Source organism: Tachysurus fulvidraco, chromosome 15 (assembly GCF_022655615.1).
Source record: "Tachysurus fulvidraco isolate hzauxx_2018 chromosome 15, HZAU_PFXX_2.0, whole genome shotgun sequence".
In the NCBI taxonomy this organism is placed as follows: Eukaryota; Metazoa; Chordata; class Actinopteri; order Siluriformes; family Bagridae; genus Tachysurus; species Tachysurus fulvidraco.
This window is the reverse complement of record NC_062532.1, coordinates 7,738,424-7,759,743: the sequence shown is the minus strand read 5'-3', so window position 1 is coordinate 7,759,743 and position 21,320 is coordinate 7,738,424. Positions and strand designations below refer to the sequence as shown.

The 21,320-nt window shown below is 41.3% G+C and overlaps 1 protein-coding gene across 1 annotated transcript in view; it reads right to left on the bottom strand.

Moving 5' to 3' along the window:
* Positions 1-1,684: 1,684 nt before the first annotated feature.
* gna13b (guanine nucleotide binding protein (G protein), alpha 13b) overlaps positions 1,685-21,320 on the bottom strand; it is a 23,029-nt gene continuing 3,393 nt past the window's right edge. Inside the window, exons 2-4 of the mRNA XM_027171897.2 lie at positions 14,638-14,855; positions 11,154-11,204; positions 1,685-6,283 (exon numbers count right to left, since the gene is read on the bottom strand). Of these exons, the coding sequence (XP_027027698.2) occupies positions 5,711-6,283; positions 11,154-11,204; positions 14,638-14,855 (842 nt within the window). The 3' untranslated portion in view covers positions 1,685-5,710. The remainder of the gene's footprint in view (positions 6,284-11,153; positions 11,205-14,637; positions 14,856-21,320) is intronic.

Here is a 21,320-nt window from a genome sequence, read left to right as displayed (position 1 = left end):
TCTGTCTTGTTTTGCACTGTTTGCACCAGGTTGCACAGACCTGTCTTTGTTTTATGTAGTACCGTGGTCCTGGAAAAACGTGTCTCATTTCCCTGTGTACTGCAACAGCTATATATGGTTGAAATGACAATAAAAGCTTCTTGACTGAAAACAGGTGCAGTTTGATCACACTAAACCGGAAATAACAATATTTATTTATGTAGCGGCTAAATTTGATGTTGAGTTGATGCAAAAAATATTTTAAATGCTTGTCAACTGCTGTTTCTGGCTTAAATGGCATTTTGGATTTTATGTTTTATGTTGTATCTTTTGTAGAGTTAAGGTACAAACTTTATACTGGAGTTCCCACATAACTCGCTTGTTTGCTCCTTTTATCATTTTTAAACAAATTGCCTACTGAAATGTGTTCATTTTTAACAGGTGTGTGCAATGGGGCAGTTTGGGCTTTTATGCGTTTGTCCTGCTGTCACATGATTGGCTGATTGTACAATTGCATGAACAGACAGGTGAACAAAAAGTGGTCATAATGAGACATTAACACTTTAATTAGTTCCAGTGTTCCAGCATTCGCATAATTAGTAGAATAATGTTGACTGGTGTGTAAGTAAAATGTTACACAATGTCAATAATGATACACTTATTTCTGGAAGTGTTTGTTACAGAACACACACTATATAACTAAAGCGTTATGGAAACTTGAGCATAAAATATGGTACACTTGTGTGCCATTGTACAGTATGTGCCACACTCTACATGTAATTTCCCATCCCTCTTATAATAATGGAAGCTTTTTTAACAAGATTTTGGAGCTTGACTAAGGGAAATTGATCTCATTAATGCTCTTGTGGCTTAATAAACAGACAATGATGTTGGGTAAAGTGGTCAAGGGTGCAGTCAGCGGGTTCTTCCACACCAGCTTCGGTAAATCATGTCTTCGTAAGGTTTGCTTTGTCATGCTGAAATAGGTTTAGTTTAAGCTTAATGCTACAAAGACTCAAGGAAAGAAAAAGAAAAAAAACAGATTTGAGATAACAGTATACATCCTGCCAGATACATTGCAAACTCTAAAATGAATTAATAACCATGTGGAGTTGGATTTGTTCACAGAAACATTGTCATAGTAGATCATGCCAGTAAAAGAGAACTAATGTTACAGCACACAACAATACCTTAATACAAAAGTGTGTTTTCAATTTTGTAGGAAGTTTGGCAGAATCTCAATACTGCTAATGGCTGTGAGAACATCTTCACAGGGAAACATGGTGGTGGCAGCATGATGTTGTGAGGATGCCTTTCATCAGCAGAGTCAGAGTGGGAAATCTGGTCGGGGTTAAGGCAATAGACATAGAGCCTAATACAAGGCAGCATTACTAGAAAGCATGTTCCAGTATGTGAGGGACTTGAGAGACTTTCTGTGCTACAGTGGATTGGTTCAAATCAAAGAGCTTCATTGTTCTGAAATCGTCACTTAAATCCCACTTGAAGTCCATTTCGATTGGCTGTTTTATCACTTATTCACCAAATGATGAAAAGTTCAGAGAGCGGAAGGCACTCCATTCTGAACAAGAGACCAAAATCATCATGACCCCTCCAGTCCTAGATCATCAGTATCAAATGGCACACGCTGATATAAAAGTGGAGCAAATGGTCCCTAGGTCAAAATAAATCAAATTACACGAACAAGTAACTGATGATGGGACGTAGTTTATTGACAGGCAGAAAAGGAGTGAGGAAGCAGAGATTATTAAAACTGTACATGGATCACAAAGTCACTGTTCTGCAGTTGGGAACTTGTTTAGTAAGATTACAGCAACATACGAAGTCAGGAAATAGAACGTTTAAAACATCTACATACAAAATTACAAAAAAAAAAAGAAAAGAAAAGAAGGCACTAAATTAGATTTAGTCTTTTGTGCAGGTTGCATGAATTCTACATAATCAACATCCTGGTTTTTTCCAGGAAACATTTTTGATTAGTCCTTTCCATACAAAAACAACAACCCATTTCGTTGAGAAGATATTCGCACGCTGCACATTTGCATAATAACTGTGATGTTAAGACCTCAGTGGAAAAACACCTGAACACACACACAGGCACAGAGATACAGGTGAATTACAGTAGTGCGTCTGTGTGTTGAATACAGCGCTAGCCTCTAGACCCACTGCCATGACCAATATCATATCAACACAGCCACTAGCTAAGGCTTGTGCATGCACCAAATGCATTATGATGGGTTCAACATTATCTGTTCCTCAAGAAGCTGAAATTTCACACACTCGCACGCTTCAGAATGATAAGTGTTTCACAGATAACTAACACGAAAACAGCAGAAGCGTGTTTAGTTAGCAGCAAACTTACTTTCCAAAACGAATTTAAACCCGAGCCTCTCTTCTAGACGTGTGCCGACCATCACATTCCTTTTTTTTTGGCAACGTCACAAAAAGACCTAATCCTTAAGCCATTTTTCTCTAATACAATTGTGAGACATCATAAAACGTGACAAAGTGTTTAATACGAAAATGTATTATTGGCAGCAAGTGGATGCAGATTATTGCACCATGAACATTGTGGCACATGCTTGCTCTTGATACTTCATGTATCTTTTCACCACATCCAAGCATCTAGATTTCGTTTGCCAGCATCTGTTAGTCTCCACATGAAAAATGTGGGGGGTGGGGGGCGGGGTAATGATATCGGAAACAGGAAAAGGAGAATGAGGATGCCGATGCTGGAGCAGTCAGCTTCATTTCTCTTAATCGAGGTGTGAAGACACTGGTGTAACCGTCATACTAGTGTGACATATGATCATCTAAGAAAATTGACATGAGGAATGCTATGAGGATGTTTGCCACTGAGCCTTTGTGGTCTTTTTATATGATGCTGACCTCAGAGGGAAGGTGAAACCTGTCTTTCAGGGTTCTGGTTCTCTCTCACCCAGATAAACATCTGAGAGAATCGCTGAGGAACAGTAGCAACAGTGTAAAAAGTGAGCAACCTCATCCAGCCCTACACAAGATGAAAATCAAGTGGAGACAAATTTAACCAGGAAATGGTTATGGTTTTCCAAAAAATAAAATAATTTAAAAAAAAAAAAGGTCCATACCTTGACACCACATGCTTTGTACAAGACAATTATCTTTTTATAGGAATGTAAATAATGCCACATTCCTGAGCTGAGTTTAGTGACGTTTTAAATGATTTCGTTTCAGCCGTTAAAAGGGACTAAAGCACACTGAAGGATAACACTCTGCCTCGTCTCGCCAGGGTGATGAACCAAAATCAACTGGTTCAACGTTCCCCGAGGAGAAAAAGCAACCAATGAGAGATATCGGTAAGAGATACAGTGGCATTGAGCGAGGAAGACGAAGTCGGATCGAATCCACATCTAGACAAAATCAGAAACGTGACTGTGATAGTTGGAAATCTTCAGCAGGGTGTGAAATCATCAGTTGTCATGATGTCATATGATCAAGCTAAGCCATGGCATCTCTGTGCTCACAGACACATACATCACACATAGAACCTGACTGAGCCACATAGCACACGTGTGGCATCGGAATATGACATCAGATTGATGATGATGATGATGATGAATTGGCCGTGAGCCAGAGCTCTGTTGGCTTTAGAAGGCAGGAGTTTCTCCAAAAACAATAATTTTGAACAAACACTGTTTTAATAAGTGGTACCTTTCAATCATGGCACTTGGGAATAAATCAATAGCCTGATTATTGGAAGCATCAAGTTAGTCACATCTAAAAAAAAAACAACAAAAAAATTGACATTCTGGAATGACGATTTGACAGCACGACATCGATGATGAGACAGTAGCCGTATCACAATACAACAACAAGTAAGCAAAATGTTAGCAACACTGACTTCTACGGTGTTCTTACAATAACTAGGAGCGGATTAGATATTCCATCTATCATTTTACCTGTTAACCTAATTGCAAAATTTTAGCGCAGCATCCAGCCATAGTGTCAGATAAAAAACATTAATGTATCCACAAGTTAAAGAAAAAAAAAAAGCACACACACGCAGCTCATTTTGTCTCCATGCACACAAGTGGTTAACATTATTTAGCCCTGAGTTTCGTGTCTCACGCACTGCATCACTTTCTACAGTTTGAGTGGTCTAATGACACATTCATACATGTAACCGAGCTCCACTCTCAGATTACCATTTAAACCGTAAGCTTTAAATCAGTATTGTTATGGAGAAAATTACAGTGATGATTTAAAGAAGTTTGCCAACGGCCGGATTTAGACTAGCTATTATTTTCAGATAATTAAAACCAATCAAGTCTTTATTTTATTTATTTTTTATTTTTTTATTAAGCTAGCTAATGTTAAGAAACCTCTCATTACCAGATACGTTTGAAAACATTCAGGAAAAAAAGGAACGAAAAAAAAAAGAGACACTGAATATTGTGATATCGTAAATGAGGGGGAAAAAAAAAAACAAAAAAAAAAAAAAAAAAAAAAAGCACATGCCCAGGAAGTGGACTTTATCAGTGGTGGTGAAAAGTGTAAACTTTTAAAATATAACTTACAGCTAAATAGAACAAATATCAATATATAAAAACAGCCGCATAAAAATTTTTTAAAAGAAAAACACCACTGATTAGGAACTACAGCCAATTAAAGGCAGAGGCTCAGAAACACGGCTTCCTATTAAAACGTTAGTACAGTTGCATGGGTTTAGTACGAAAAGGCTGGGGAACTCTTCCTCCCCCACCCCCACGCTCACACACACACACTCACATACACACTCTCCACCTGTCGTGACTGTTACGCACAAGACTTTTAGCTGCTCTCGCCCAGTCGTTTAATCTTGTAGCGACTTGCCGCCTGGACAGGACACAAACGCTCTTCAGACAAGAGATGCTCACACAGGTGAATGAAGGTGGATAACAGCAACAAGAGCATGCTCACATATCTCACACACACTATAGACAGGAAGGCCTTTTTCAGTGAGGCACCAGGTAAAAGAAAGGCAGATCACACACACACAGAAGTAAAGCAGTGTATGTTCACACACACACGCACACACAGCAGGTCCTGATTTCACAGAGTGTAACTCATCCCTGGGTTCACAAGTGCGGAGCTACAGTTGAGCTCGATCTGCCAATCAAATCCTGTGCACTAGATAATCTGTAGTCAGCATGCTACTTTACAGTAAGAGAGCAAACACATGAGAGGCAACTGTTTTGATCGCAATGCTGCGTGGATACATAGCACAAGTTAGCTTAGCAAATGTTGCTAAAGTATCATTCTGCGTAAATAAAAATCAGGATGTGATGCTAAGTGGAGTGCTTCAGCTGTGTTTACTCGAAATAAGGACCTGCTTCAGAACAAAATCCAGGCATAGAGGTTAGAAAAAAGGCTAGGGTTAAAAAAAACAAAACAAAACAACAACAAAAAAAAAACACACATACATACACACACACAAAAGAAAGAGTTGCTGTTCAGTTGAGTGACTTTAAAGGCAGTTAGAACCACAGGAGCTCTCACTCTTTCCTCAGACAGATACTCTTCTGAGTGAGGCTGAACCTGTGTGTATGCTCTCACACACACACACACACACACACACACACACACACACACACACACACAAATTAAGACTTGCTCTGTGACCCATCCCCCCCAAAGTCAGGTTTAGTGGTCCAGGCTTGGACACAAGCAGTGGAAGCAGAGGGACGAGTTCAGATCACTGCAGCATCAGCTGCTTGAGATTGTCGTGTAAGATGGTGTCCTTGACGTCCCGGAAGACCAGGCGAATGTTCTCAGTGTTGATGGCCGTGGTGAAGTGGTGGTAGAGTGGCTTGTTCTGTTGCTCGCGGCGCTGGTTTCGGAAGCATGTCACAAGGAACTTCTGCACGTCGTCCAAGCTGTGTGGATCGCCTTCATACTCGGGGAAGAAGTCCTTGATGGCTACGGTCTTGACTTTTTCCTCCAGCAGGTCGGTCTTGTTCAGGAACAGGATGATAGAGACGTTGCTGAACACGCGGTTGTTGACAATAGTGCCAAAAATGTTGAGCGACTCTGTGAGCCGGTTGGTCTGACGGTCCTCCATCAGCACCTGGTCGAACTCGCTCGACGATACCAAGAACAGGATGGAGGTGACGCTGTCGAAGCACTCAAACCAGCGACGCCGTTCGGAGCGCTGCCCGCCAACATCCACCATCTTGAATGGGACATTCTTGATCTCAAAGTCGTACTCGTGGATGCCTTTGGTGGGTCTGCGTGCCAGTAAGATGTCCTGCTGACTCGGCAGATAGTCCTGTAGAGTTAAACAATATAATTATTATAAAAAAATTATTACCAGATTTTCTGGACATTTCTCAAGTTTTTTTTTGATCAGATAATGTTAGTAATGTTATTCAAATCTGCTAGATAACTACATTTATGGGTTTTTTTTAACTCCATCCTTATTTTAAACATTTCATTATATGTGCCACTAGATGGTGCAGAAACAACTTAAAACAGGAAGAAAACCTGAGTTGGAAATTTACATCAATGTGAAGCAGCAAATTCATGTAAACTATCATTTAAATATTTCTGTTAAACAGTTGTTGTCAAACTCTTGTTGTCATTTTGTTCAATCCTAGTCATGGGTGCAGAATTAAATGAATCAAACTAGGCACAAATAATACATGAATTACAGGAGATAATGGATTAGGCCTCGAGATGATTTATATAATACTGTGTTCAAACTGACAAACTGAGCAATTGAGCAAGAAGGTAAGTTCCTTATGTTCCTTTATGAATGAGGTCATGCAATATAAAGCCCTTCATGTTCACTGGGGTGCAAGTCGACAGCAAGTAGAGAGATATGGAAGGATGCATCAGTACTGCATGAGGTAATGTGCCACACATACACAACAACAACAACAACACACACACACACCACAAAAACCCACATCTCATAAATATACACACAGATTTGACGACAGGCTGAAAAGAAACGGTGAACACACACATGCACTTTCACTTTCTGAATGAGATGGGTGGGATTTAACCAGGGGCATTTTTTTTGGATCTGATGAAATACCCAAAAATCATGTGACGTTCTGTGGAAGTGCGGAAAGGGAAAAAAACCCCAAAAAACCTGTTGCTGCTACTGTGGAATAGCAACACAAGTTCTGTTCAGTACAATTCTGTCAGCGCTGTCCGGTCACCACAACTGACTAGGATAAAAAGCAGTAGCTAAAATAATTACATAATGTATGATAAGCTATCGACTAAGGGAGTAATAATACATTGATATAAGAAAGGAGGTAGAGTTACCCAACACAAAGACGTACAAAAAAAACTAATACACAAAATCCAGTGTCCTGAGCACCTGTGCTAGTTATTTGTCCAGCTATTGTACATCATTAAGGTTAAGCTCAGATGGAAACGTGTGCGCAGACACAGACACGCAAACAAACAAGCCGACAATGTAATGTCCTGTCTGAGTGTGTTTCCGGTGTGTGCAACAACCACCACCGGTTAATGAGGAGGAGTGCTTAATCTGAGTGGGCTTGAAGGAAAGTGTGTGTGTGTGTGTGTGTGTGGAGTTAGAGGAGAGAAGAGAAACAGAGAAAGAAAGAGAGAGCGGAAATTCTGTGCACATACTCTCAATGGAAACACACATACTGTACACTCTCTGACTTTTGTTTTGCTTTAAACACTAACCCACTCACTCCCTCTCAGTCCGTCACTCACTCCCTCACTCCCTCTCAGTCCGTCACTCACTCCCTCTCAGTCCGTCACTCACTCGCTCGCTCGCTCCCTCGCTCGCTCCCTCTCGGTCCCTCACTCGCTCCCTCTCGGTCCCCCTCGGTCCGTCACTCGCTCCGCCTCGGTCCGTCACTCGCTCCCCCTCGGTCCGTCACTCGCTCCCCCTCGGTCCGTCACTCGCTCCCCCTCGGTCCGTCACTCGCTCCCTCCCTCTCACTCCCTCCCTCCCTCCCTCACTCACAGTCGGTCAGTCACTCAGTCACTCCCTCACAGTCCGTCACTCCCTCACAGTCCGTCACTCCCTCTCAGTCCGTCACTCCCTCTCAGTCCGTCACTCCCTCTCAGTCCGTCACTCCCTCTCAGTCCGTCACTCCCTCTCAGTCCGTCACTCCCTCTCAGTCCGTCACTCCCTCTCAGTCCGTCACTCCCTCTCAGTCCGTCACTCCCTCATGTATCAGGGACATTAAATATTGGATGTCCTGGAATTTTCTTAAATTGAATGATAAAAAAACTGAGATATTATTGATTGGTTCTATTGCCACAGTCAAAACGATGAACCAGTCTTTTGATGTTCATGGAACTCACATTAAGCCTTCGTCATCGATCCGTAACCTTGGGGTTTTATTCGATTCAAATCTATCTTTTGGCCCTCACATTTCTTCTCTTGTTAAAAACCTCTTTTTTCCATCTCATTAATATTGCTCGTCTCAGATCTTCTCTCACCATAGCTGATACTGAAACCTTAATTCATGCACTAATCACTTCACGTCTGGACTATTGCAATGCCCTATTTCTTGGTCTTCCAAAAAAAAACTTATCGCAAGATTACAGTATGTTCAAAACTCAGCAGCACGAGTTCTCACCTCCACTAGGCGCTCTGATCACATTACTTTACTGCTTCATGACCTTCACTGGCTACCTGTAGCATCACGTATACACTTTAAGGTATTGCTTCTAACGTTCAAAGCATTAAATGGTCTTGCTCCCCAATATCTGTCTGACCTACTTTCCCCTTACCGCCCTGTCCGGTCCCTTAGATCAGCTGAACTTGGTTTGTTGTCCATCCCTCCTTTCCGTCTGTCTACTGTTGGTGGAAGGTCATTTAGTATAAATGCTCCTCAATTATGGAATTCGCTGCCTCCTACACTACGAAACATCACATCTGTGGGTGCATTTAAGTCCCAGTTAAAAACATATCTATTTTACAAGCATTTCGGATAATGCAATTATATGTATTATGTGTTGTGTATATGTAAGTGTCTGAATGTACTGTATTTGTGAAATGTAAAGTGACCTTGAGCTATGGAAAGGCGCTATATAAATAAAACAACTTCTCTCAGTCGGTCGGTCGGTCACTCACTCACTCACTCACTGACAGTCACCGACAGCCAGCCACTCTGACAGTCACCGACAGCCAGCCACTGACAGTCACCGACAGCCAGCCACTGACAGTCACCGACAGCCAGCCACTGACAGTCACCGACAGCCAGCCACTGACAGTCACCGACAGCCAGCCACTGACAGTCACCGACAGCCAGCCTCTGACAGTCACTCAGCCAGCCACACACTCTGACAGTCACTCAGCCAGCCACACACTCTGACAGTCACTCAGCCAGCCACACACTCTGACAGTCACTCAGCCAGCCACTCACTCTGACAGTCACTCAGCCAGCCACTCACTCTGACAGTCACTCAGCCAGCCACACACTCTGACAGTCACTCAGCCAGCCACACACTCTGACAGTCACCGACAGCCAGCCACACACTCTGACAGTCACCGACAGCCAGCCACACACTCTGACAGTCACCGACAGCCAGCCACACACTCTGACAGTCACCGACAGCCAGCCACACACTCTGACAGTCACTCAGCCAGCCACACACTCTGACAGTCACTCAGCCAGCCACACACTCTGACAGTCACTCAGCCAGCCACTGACAGTCACTCAGCCAGCCACTGACAGTCACTCAGCCAGCCACTGACAGTCACTCAGCCAGCCACTGACAGTCACTCAGCCAGCCACTGACAGTCACTCAGCCAGCCACTGACAGTCACTTAGCCAGCCACTCAGTGACATTCAATGACAGTCACTTATTCAAGCCCCTGTCAAACCCCTTCAAAGCCCCTGTGCCGGTAAACCACACACACTACCACGTTTTACAAAAAAAAACCAAAAAAAAAAACAGTGGCTTTACCAGTGGAAGACACTGGGAAAAAAATCTACATAGACAGAGGAAAAAACCCTGATGATGCAACTAGTCAGCAACATTCCAATCTAACGTGCAAGCCAAATTAACCCATTTACATTTAGTCATTTTACTTTATTGCTTCCACAGTAACAACATACACAGGGACTTTCAGGGGGAGTCTCAGTTTAAGATGTAAAGCTGTAACAGCAGCGATAAACTCAGCACAGTAGCAGCTTGTAGACTAAAATCGGATGAGCACGGCCCATGCAGGAGGATTTAATGCATCATGGGTGACGCTCAACTTTGGACAAATTACTATTTTAGCTTGAACTCAGGAACCGCACACTTCCTCTCAGAGCGAGAGCACACACACAGAGCCGTGTTAGGTGACGTCAAGTTGATGCGCATGCATCACGCAAACAAAGAGGGAAATTAACCGATACAGAGATGTGAGTCAACAAAACTGACAACAGTGCAGACACAAGCAGAAGTTTCTTTATGACCAGTGAACCAAGCATGTTCCATTTATAGCAGGCAATCAGAACATTTTACGTATTAATTAAATGGTAAATTAATAACTATTTTTAGCATTGATTACACAGACAATCATGTCATTGCTCACATCTCATTTTTGTTATGTACTATTTTGCTGAATTTGTCAGATTACAATCGTTTTGACAGAAGCTGATAACTAGCACACTTGTATGTTAGTCAGTATTTATGTGCTTAAATACAGCAAAAGCTGTAATTCAACTTTATAGTCTGGGATATTATAGACGATACAGACAGACAGACAGGCGGAGATTATTATAGATATTATAAAAGCTCTAAGGTGACTGTGACGCTTATAACATTCACACAGTACTGCTGGGCTTCAGTGTGACAACTAATGACCCAATCAGACTATTTGGTGTCATTCAGAAGAGAATGGGGTCCCTTTTAAGTCTCAATTATTTAAATTTAAGTCTCAAAATAATTGTTAAAAGTTATGAAATTGTTTTAGCTACCACTTTTTTTTTTTTTTTAAATCAATGGATTTCAATAATGGGCTAGCTAATAAATTAATCCACTGGTGGGAATTTGTTTGAAAAGCAATCTTAGCTGTCATTGAACAGTGTGAATGTGCGTGTGTGCGCCTGTGTGTTTGTAACACAAAGTCCTGCAGAATTACAGTTGTCCACCCACCTGTCTGTCTGCATGTGTGCCCATGTCAGTGTTCTAAGAATAATTATGCTTACCGGCATTCCAAGTTTTTCCAAGTTATCCAAGAAATATTTCACCGATTCACCCTGTGGAAGAAAATGACACACCGGGTTATTCTTACAGGCCTTTTCAAATCCTATATTATTATAAAATTATTTTACTAAGGAAATGTAATAGCATATGGTACATTTATAACCTGCGATATGCTGACAGTTTACACGTTATATTACTAAATACTGTCAACCGGTGTAACTGCAATTCTAAATGCAGTAGGAGGTCGTGAAAGCGAACTAGTCAAGAGTCAAGTCAAGAAGCTTTTATTGTCATTTCAACCATATATAGCTGTTGCAGTACACAGTCAAATGAGACACGTTTCTCCAGGATCATGATGCTACATAAAACAAAAGACAGGGCTACGGACTTGTAAGTAGTCTTAGCCACATAAAGTGCAACTGTGCAACCTGGTGCAAACAGCGCACGACAAGACAAACAAGACACACAAGACAGTGCAGGACAAAAGACAGTGCAGACAAAAAGTTACAAGTACAAAAAATACAATACACAAAAGACAATAAACAGTAAACAGAGACAGCACCGACCAGTGTAAATACTGTATGTGAATAATGAATGTTCAAACAATATTTTGTGCAGTAATACTAGAGGGACACATATGAGAAGATACACAAGTGCAATGTATCATCAGAGGAACCACATACACATGAAACAATTTCACACTGTATAGTTTTAGAACAAGATAATCGTTCATGGCAAACTGCGGCGCACAAACAGTTATTAGGAGGTTTAAAAGGCAAGTGAAGCAGTGGATAAACACCGGGCTACACCATGGGTTACACAGGGTGGACAGACAGATCACAAAATAAAGAAATAAATCATAAAGTCCTCTAGTGTTTAATGTAATTTTTTTCTAATTTATAAGCTGCATGTAGGGAAAGAACTCCGAATAAATGCATACAGAATTTACATGATTTAAACTAAAGCTTATCTAGTGAGATATTTGAAAAAAGCAGACAACAACAACAACAACAACAACAACAACAATAATAATAATAGACCTTTCAAGTCACTCAGGGTCACTATACACATTCAAGCAAGGGATAAATTAAATAACCATAAACAGCATTAAAACAATATTTAAATTGTACTTATTACGGTGTGTAATAAGTAACCAGCGGAGGTGTTGAAGGGAGGGGGTAATGTGATGCATGATGGGATTTTGGGTTGTGATACAGACAGCAGAGTTTTGACTAAGTTGCAGGTTGTGGGAGGCCAGATAACAGATGCACGAGGTGACCAGAGAATGTGTAAAAATGGCAGCAGTTTGTGGGGTGAGGTGTGGGTGGAGATGAGACAGATTTTGTGCACTATGTAGAATCTCACAGATGTTGCCCATGGCGTGGTTGTCGTTTCATAAATGCTGAAACCAGCTTGTCTTGCACCAAGAGGAGAATGCTCATACTGATTCGAGACACTCCAACAGCCACTCTTTATAACCACAGTGAGCAGAAAAGCAGCTCAGAATATTAAGCTGCATTTGATACAACAGCATATCCAGTTCCACTCCTGCCAGCCAAAAACGAGTAACCGGGGCCACAGTGAGCAAAGATGCACTGAATCTAGACTCTGACTTTTCAGGCTGGTGAAATAGTGTGGAGAAAGTGTACTACTTAATATTGAATGCTGCAGCAGATCTGATTATTGATGCTGCTCGCACAAATCTTCTTATGGTCACGATTGACCCATCTCTTAATGTCTCCCAGCCCGATGATGTGGGGCTTCACGTGTGAGCCTGTTAAGACAGCAAGTGGGCGGTATTTTAAATAATTGAAATCACAACCATAACAATAGCAGCCAGGGTTGTGACCTCTGCACTAGAAAGTTGCTGTTACCGCAATGAGTGAAAACAAGCCTCAGGTCATGTGCCTTGTGCATTTCCTTCTAAGTAAAGCTTTAAATCAAGGTGTTAAAAGCAGGTCACTGCAGAAGAGTGGCACTCTCGGTCGACATTTCCTGTATGCTGTGATCTTGCATACTGAACGCTGTGCTGTAAGTGTCAGTAACACATGTATAGCACTCTTTAAACAATCCTAACGCAAATTGTCAAATCTTCAGTGTAGTCCCTTCTACCATGCAGCTTGTGGTGAAGCACATAAATAAACAGCTTTCCTCTCATCTAAACTACATCATCTCATGTCATGTTGTTATGTGAGATTAGTCAAGATCAGGTGCATGGACAGTGCACAAGTTTCTCTAAAGCTGTTCTGAAACTGGTTGAACAGTATAAATAGAACACGCGGTAAATGCTGCACACAGATCTTTCAAACTGGTGTAAGAAGAGGTAACCCAGGCAGAGTCTTCCGTCTCCGAGGATGGGCGTACATAAACAACTTCAACTGCGCGGCTGTGTTTTTCTGTCTGTGAGCGGAAAGAGATTTTTCTGATGAAAGATGAGTGCGCTGCTAATGTGGTCTGCACTTCCGCTCAGATATAAACATCTCTAAAAGCACGTTCTGTGATGACTCAAGGGGGAGAGAGACCCACACAAGTTTATAACTAAGAATGGGTGAATGATTAAAACTACTGCACTGGCTGAACAGCAGCCTATACTGTCAAGGCAGTTTGCTAAAAACACACTTTTGCCTCTTTTCCACCAAAAAGAACCGAGTGCTGGTTCAGAGCTAGTGCTGGTTCAAAGTTGGTTCCACTGGTGAACCTTCTAAGAACCGGTTTGACTTTCCACCGGCTAGAGAGCCGTCACAGAGCTGAGTCTGACGTCACTGTATACGGGTCACGTTACCCAGCGGTTTGGGTACGGCAGATGGTGGATGTTGCTTTACTGTTAATGCTCATGGCATTGTGAACCTACATTAGCATTCAAACGCGGCGAATCCAACGTGTACGTGCAGCTCCGTGTAATCTGTATAAACGGAGGTTGTAATCGAGAAAGTACATAACATTATTTTATCGTTAACACAGAAAAAAAGTTAGCCTTAGCATGTAGCTACCTACTATCGTGTGTGCTGATAATATATCATATTGCGGTAAAGTAAAAGTGTATTAAACATTAGTAAAACTTAGGTACATCATCAATTGCGCTAACAGTAACCCCTCCCACAGCCCCTCCCACTTAAGTCTAGACCAGCAACGTTTTGGTGCTACTTAAGAACCACTTTTCCTGGTTCAGAGCCGGTGCTTTGCCTGTTTTAAGAGAAAGAACTGGTTCTAAATTAGGCTCTGGCTCCGAACCAGCACTCAAACTGACTCGGTGGAAAAGGGGCAATTGTCAGAGCTTTTTTGAACTGATTGGAAGGCTAAATATGTATATAATGCGTATAGATGTTCCTATTAATGTGCCAGATAAAGAACCATATGACCAAAAAAAAAAAAAAAAAAGATACTAAATACTGGAGAACCAAATTTTCAGTCCAAAACCCACCAATGTGTTACTCTGTGTAGCTTTCTGTGTGTGTGCGTGCGTGCGTGTGTGCGTGCGCAGCTCACCAGCTGGAATTCGCGGCGGCGGTCGTATGCATGCTGGATGCCACTGTCAGCCCAGAGCGAGCGCACGGCAGGCAGGTACCGCTGGAACACTTTGGGCTCCACCAGGCAATGAGCCGAGCGCGTGTCGAAGCTCATCACTGCCTCGCCGTGTGTCTGATTGGATGCGTTGCCCCATGGAATATGCAGCTTTTCCCGTGCGTCCACCAGAACACGAATACCTGAGGCGGAACACATTCATATGTTAAAAATAAATAATAATGAACTCATTAACCGGTCTTCATTAAACATTCATCCAGTCATTTTCCTTCGCAAATACGCAAATAAACCGCTCGCCCTCGAGAGCTGAATCAGTCCAAACTGGCTGTGCTGGTTCCCTGAAACACACTAAATAACGGTAGTGCTACATCTACGATCATTAACTCTCTCAACACACAACAGACAGTCAGTGAAAATGATGTCGCTTGATGAACGAGTGTAAAGTTCATGTCTTTTTTTTCTTTCCATTTTTCCATCAAACAAGGTGAGTGAGTTAGTAAACAGGAAAAAGTCACAGCTGTTTATGTGAAGAGAACGCCTGTGTGTCTCGATGTAGAGCGTGCAGCTAAGGTGGCAGCGGAGTCGAAACTAACAGCAATTCTCTGCCTCTTCACATCTCATTCCTGGGCAATCACTGCACAAGTCAACATTTCTGTTTACGAAAGTGAAAGGCTGATCTTTGCATCAAGGTGAGAAGCAAATCTTATGATCTTATGGAATTCCTGGCAGCAGAAAGCAAAAACCTCAGACAGTAGAGGTGAGTGGGTGACAAAAATATATTGAGATGAAAAATTTCCCCCCCCCTTTTCAAAACAAGATATGCATCATGATGTACAGATTATCAACAGATTCTTTTTTTTATTCAGATCTGCTGCTTCCAAAGAAATTAGTAATAATATAAACATTTTTTAAAAATATTAAATATCAAGATATTATAACACAACGATATTCCAGTACACTGGGAATATATTCACACAGGTGCGTCTCAAAAAATTTCAATATCATGCAATATTTTTTGCAAGTATGAATGAATTTTCGGAAAGAAAAAAAAAATCAATTAAATTTATTTTGCTTTTTATTTTGATAATTAAAAACATTCTCGTATCTCAAAACTAGAATATTTCATTTCCACTTTGAGCAAATCACTTTTTTATGCGGTATAAATAACACGACTCTCCCAGTCAGGTTCAGTACACTACTACAATCATGGGGATGACTGCTGACTTGATGGTTGAGCAGAACAGTCGTTGACACCCTACATAAGAAGGGTAAGCCACTGAAATCAGTGTGTGGAAGGGCAAACTGTGGTAGGAAAAGGTGCACAAGCAACAGGGATGACCATAGCCTTGAGAAGATTGTTCAAGAACGTAGATGAGCTTCACAAGGAGTGGCCTGAGGCTGGAGTCAGTGCAGTGAGGGCCACCAAACACAGATGTAAAGATAATCCTGAACCAGAGACAACGTCAGAAGCATTTGACCTGAGCTAAGGAGAAAAACAACTGGAGCATTACTCAGTGCTCCAAAGTCCTCTTTTCAGATAAGTAATTTTGGATTTCGTTTGGAAATCAAGGTCCCAGAGTCTGGAGAAAGAGAAAAGAGGCACAGAATCCGAGCTGCTCGAAGTCCACTGTGAAGTGTCCACGGTCAGTGGTGATTTGGGTTGCCATGTCATCTGCTGGCGTTGGTCCACTGTTGGTCCAAGTCCAAAGTCAATGCAGACGTCGAACGAAAGATTTCATGCTTCCATCTGCTGACAAACTTTATGGAGATGCTGATTTCTTTTTCCGGCAGTACTTGGTCCCTGCTGACAGGTCTCATAACTGGTTTGCTGACTGTGGTATTACTGTGCTTGACTGGTCAGGACCAACTCACCTGACTGGAACCTTATAGAGAATCTATGGGCTACTGTCAAGAGGAAGAGGAGAGACAGCAGACACCACGATATAGATGAGCTGAAAGCCACTATCAAAGTCAAAGCACATGGGTTTTCACTACACCTCAGCAGTGCCACAGGCCACACTGACACAGACATTTGTGCAAAAGGAACCCCAAACAAATATTCAGTGCAGAAATTTACATATTTTACTCACATTTTCAGATACAGGATTTTTGATTTTCATGAGTTGTGAGCCATAATTATCTACACTGAAAGAGAAAATGTTCATGTGTAATAAACCTAAAATATATGAAAGTTGCAAAAGTACATTTTGGGACAGAAACGAATGTATATACACTATAATTAATCATGATATTATACTGTCAAAAACTTTAAAATCATGAGACGGGTCACTGGTTACTTGGAAAATGAACCTTTCAGATACAATGGCGATTAAACCATAACAGAAGTCTTGATTCCATGCAGTCGTCCCCCCAATCCTGTGTGTGCTGGCATGCATTCCCAAATCTCCAAAAAATCTCTCACACACACAGTTCAAGTACAAAATTGGCAGTGTGAGGACGAGCCTGTGCATGTTTCCCCGTGTGCAAACAAACAATTCAACCTGCTGACATCCTGTTTGAGACAAAATAACCCAGTTTTGACATTTTTGGACAAAAACAGGACAAAGCAAATGATGCAAAATAAAAATAATGTTGTTTGATGTTGAATGAAACTTGTGGACTGAAGAGAAAAATACCACATGTGATTATGGAAACATTTCTAAATCGCCTGGTTCATCTCGTATTGTGGACTGTACACCAGATTACTAGCACCTGAATGTCTGTAGGGTAAAAACTACTCAATCTTTTGTAAAATAGGATTTCTCTCTTGATTTCTGCTTCCGTACTTGGTGCGTCGGTCAAAAACCGGGATCACAGTATTGACGTTCCGGCATCTTGGTATCGGTATATAATCACGGTTTATTGGAACGTTCCTCCTATTAAAAAAAAAAAAAAAGGACCACATATTACACTTTCTCCCAATTTGACCCATTCCCCACGTGGCATCTGCATCATATCCAGCCATCCACATCTTTTTAAACCGCTGCTCTGCTACATCACATAAACACGGAGGAAAGCGCCATCTGTCCTCTTCCACATACGTGAGCTCACAGGCTTCACGGTGACGGACAGGACGGAGAGTACTAACATTTCCCATTCACAGAGAGTTGAACGGTTTAACCTCTCCCAAAAATTAATGCAAGTAATCACAGATCTATACAAGTTGAGAGGCTTTAGAAAAGATGACTTTCCAGTAAGCACCTTGGCTGTGCATTGTAGGATATTTCAGGGAGAGAATGTTCCAGAGCACTGAATGATTTTGCGTTTGAGAGACAGCTCTTAATGACGACTTCCTGACCCTACTGGAGTAGGGATCTGAATGAGACGCACCTAATGGCTCCCTTTTAAACTCATCTCATATTAAAGGCTGATTTACAGAACAGTACCGATTACCAATACCACACTTTCCTTCATACAGTTAAGGTCAGAAATCTGTTAAAATTTCCAAAACGTCTGTTTTGTGCATCAACATTCTGGATCTTCGATCTCAGAATATACAGGCAAATAAATGGAAAGCACAGTCAGTGTTTTTGCTTAGAGATGCAGATCATGACACCAATCATGACAACAGCAAAAGGTTTAGACAAGAAGCAGAGCTCGTCGGTGGGTGTGTTTACTGTACGCTATATCGTTTAACATCTCAGCTCAGCTGTGAAACCTGATGGACAGGGTGTTTTGGCTCCTACGTCTCAAGAGGATGGCGGTTCTAATCCTCTAAATCAGGGGTGTAAAACTCAGGTCCGCAGGGCAAATTTTGGTGTAATTATATTTGGCCCGCGAGATCATATCCAACGTGCATTACAGCTGGCTAGCCGCATATGCTCTGCTAATACTACAAATCCCAGAATGCCTTGCCACTGTACTGACACAGTCACAATCAGCAAGCGCCCCTCATTCTCTGTTGACAGTCGTTAACAACCATGCTACAGTCACGTTAATTAATGGCAAGTTAATTCCACCCTCCACAAAAATGGACAAACGAAAGATGGACAATAGGAGCTTTCAAAGCAGGAGGGAGGCAGATTATCTGTGCATGAATATAAAGGACAGACCTGTTTGTCTTGTGTGCGGAGCTAACGTGTCTGTACCGAAAGATCACTATGAAACGAAACATGAGAAATATAAGGACCTGGACGTAAAGCAGAAGCTCCGGAAGGAGATTAAAAAAGTCTTGTTTCACGGCAGACTACTGTATGTCCATGAAAGCAAAATCAAAAAGTGAAGCTGCTGTAAAGGCTGGCGTTATTGTGGCAGCAGAGATTTCTAAATCTGCCCAGCACTTTAATGAGGGAGAGTTTGCTTGTTTGATTTGAATTCAATGAAATTTTAAAGCAACAAAAAAAAAAAACATATATATATATAAATAGTTTTACAATACTTAAAAATCTATCATATCTCTCTCTCTCTCTCTCTCTCTCATTATATATATATATCTCCAGCATAAATATTTTCCACACCATCATCATCATCTGCTGACTAGGAAGAAGCCCTATGTTTGACCTTAAGTTAAAAAGCAATAGCAACAGAGCATGAATTAACACATGAATCTAAGGGGGTTTTTACACCTGGTCACATCATGCGTTTGTGATCCGATAGCTATCCTATCGTAAAAAGACCAGGTGTAAATGCCCTCCTAAATGGTTTCGAGACGGATATAAATCCGATCGCTCAAACCACTTCAGGAGGTGGTCTGGGACGCATTTCAGATAGAACTGGATAGGTGTAAATGCATGTGGTTGTTCAAGCCACATAAGTCAGCGCTAAACTCCTCCCAAACGGAAGTACGTCACTCACAGGTGACTCATGAGTCGTGCATCACGCCAGAAACAAATATTTTTTATTATAGTTTTCCCACCCGCCCTGGCTCCGATCTTTCACCCAGGTGTCTCGTCTGGTCTTAAAATGCACTGCTGCTGCCAGCGAAAATGCAGCAAACAGTAAATGCTGTTTTTTGTAGCAACTGCATACACCAAAGCATGTTCCATTTCAATTACCCCGGAAATGAGGTGAAATATATTTGCATTTTGGGTGGGAGTAGAAAGATCAGATTGATATCCGATTCGCCAAGACGCATTTATGTGGCCTAATGTAAATGGAACAGTTTTAACAAATCAGATAGCTATCGGATCAGAGAAAACACATGAAGTGACCAGGTGTAAAAAGGCCCTAACAGGAAGCCTTCACCTTAAATATAGCATGCCTCAGATACAGTACAACCACAGTTAAGGGACATGATGTAAATATGCAAATTGTGTAAAAATGTGTCTAAAATGTGACTTACAGAGTCTCAGCTCTCAGATGCAGGGTTCAGCAGGCAAGCAGCAGCGATTTGTTGTGTGTGCATTTGAAATATGCAAAGTAAAGATGAGACAGAGATATAGCCTAGCCATGCCTGCGTAAAGCAAAGATCTGAATAACGTTTGGTGTTATCACTGGAATCGTGGCTCTGCATTACAGACACATGCAGAAAAAGAACAGGCACCTGTCGCTGTGCAGCTTCAAGCAAAATTCCCAACTTAACTACAAAAAACTATCATGAGTAAAAAAAAAGTCAAGAGTTCAAGCACAGGAAACGGCAGACACATTTCACCTTTCTTCTCATGAAAACTGACATGAAGTCAAAGGTCATAAAAGTCACCAAAATAACCCCTTCTATCATACGCATGATATTGAGCCGTTGCTTCATATAGCGCGTTCAGAGGCAGATACAGGTCTGTGGTCTGCAAAGATGATCGATTCTTTTTTTTAAATATTGCAAAACTTTTGTAGAACACAGTGTGTTTTGGGTCATTCTTATAATGTCATTCTCCATCAGTATAAAACCAAAATAGTTCTCCATATTAAAATAGCATGATCACTATTGTTAATCAAGTTAGATACATCTGAGCATGACAAAGTTACAGATGGAGATAAGGGCTTTCAATTGCATAGGAATGATCTGTTTAACGGTAGAGTGGTTTTCAGAAAGTAAGAGAAAATCAAGAACAAATCAAGATATTAGACAAGAATAAAATCACATCTATCATGAGAGATACAATGACAAAAGCACAGCACTGAACCGTTCACCGAGAACACTCAGAATTTTTGGGGTGTAAACACCTGACGTGCTGTAAGTGCATAGACAGAAGAAGTTAAACGTACCTCGATCACTAGCTAGCCAACCAATCTCAGTCTAACACCGTTAGCTACTTCTTTTAAATCAATCCACATACATGGTAGTGCGTAACCATGACAACCATGTTGAAAATCCATATTGACTAGGTGTGTGTTTACACAATCGTTAGGACAGATAAAATAATATACTGCACAATTATAAATAGAAAGGTTGACCTCAAACAGTAAAACGACAGAGTGAAATGGTATGAACAGTCATACCGTTTTCCCACTGAAACCTTTGCACATAAGGGCATTTTATACTATACTATATATACTATATACACTATACTGAATCTACTTAACATCTTGTTCCTTTTTAACGACTTGCTCGGTTTAAACTATTTGCGATTTGAATTTAGAATGTGTGTGAAACATAACAATAAATGATACCCCCCCCCAAACTGGGGGCATACTGCTGTAACTCAGATCAGGACAGTATATTTGTTAATCTCAGCAAGGAAATCTTTAGATTAATAAGATGACTGGAAATT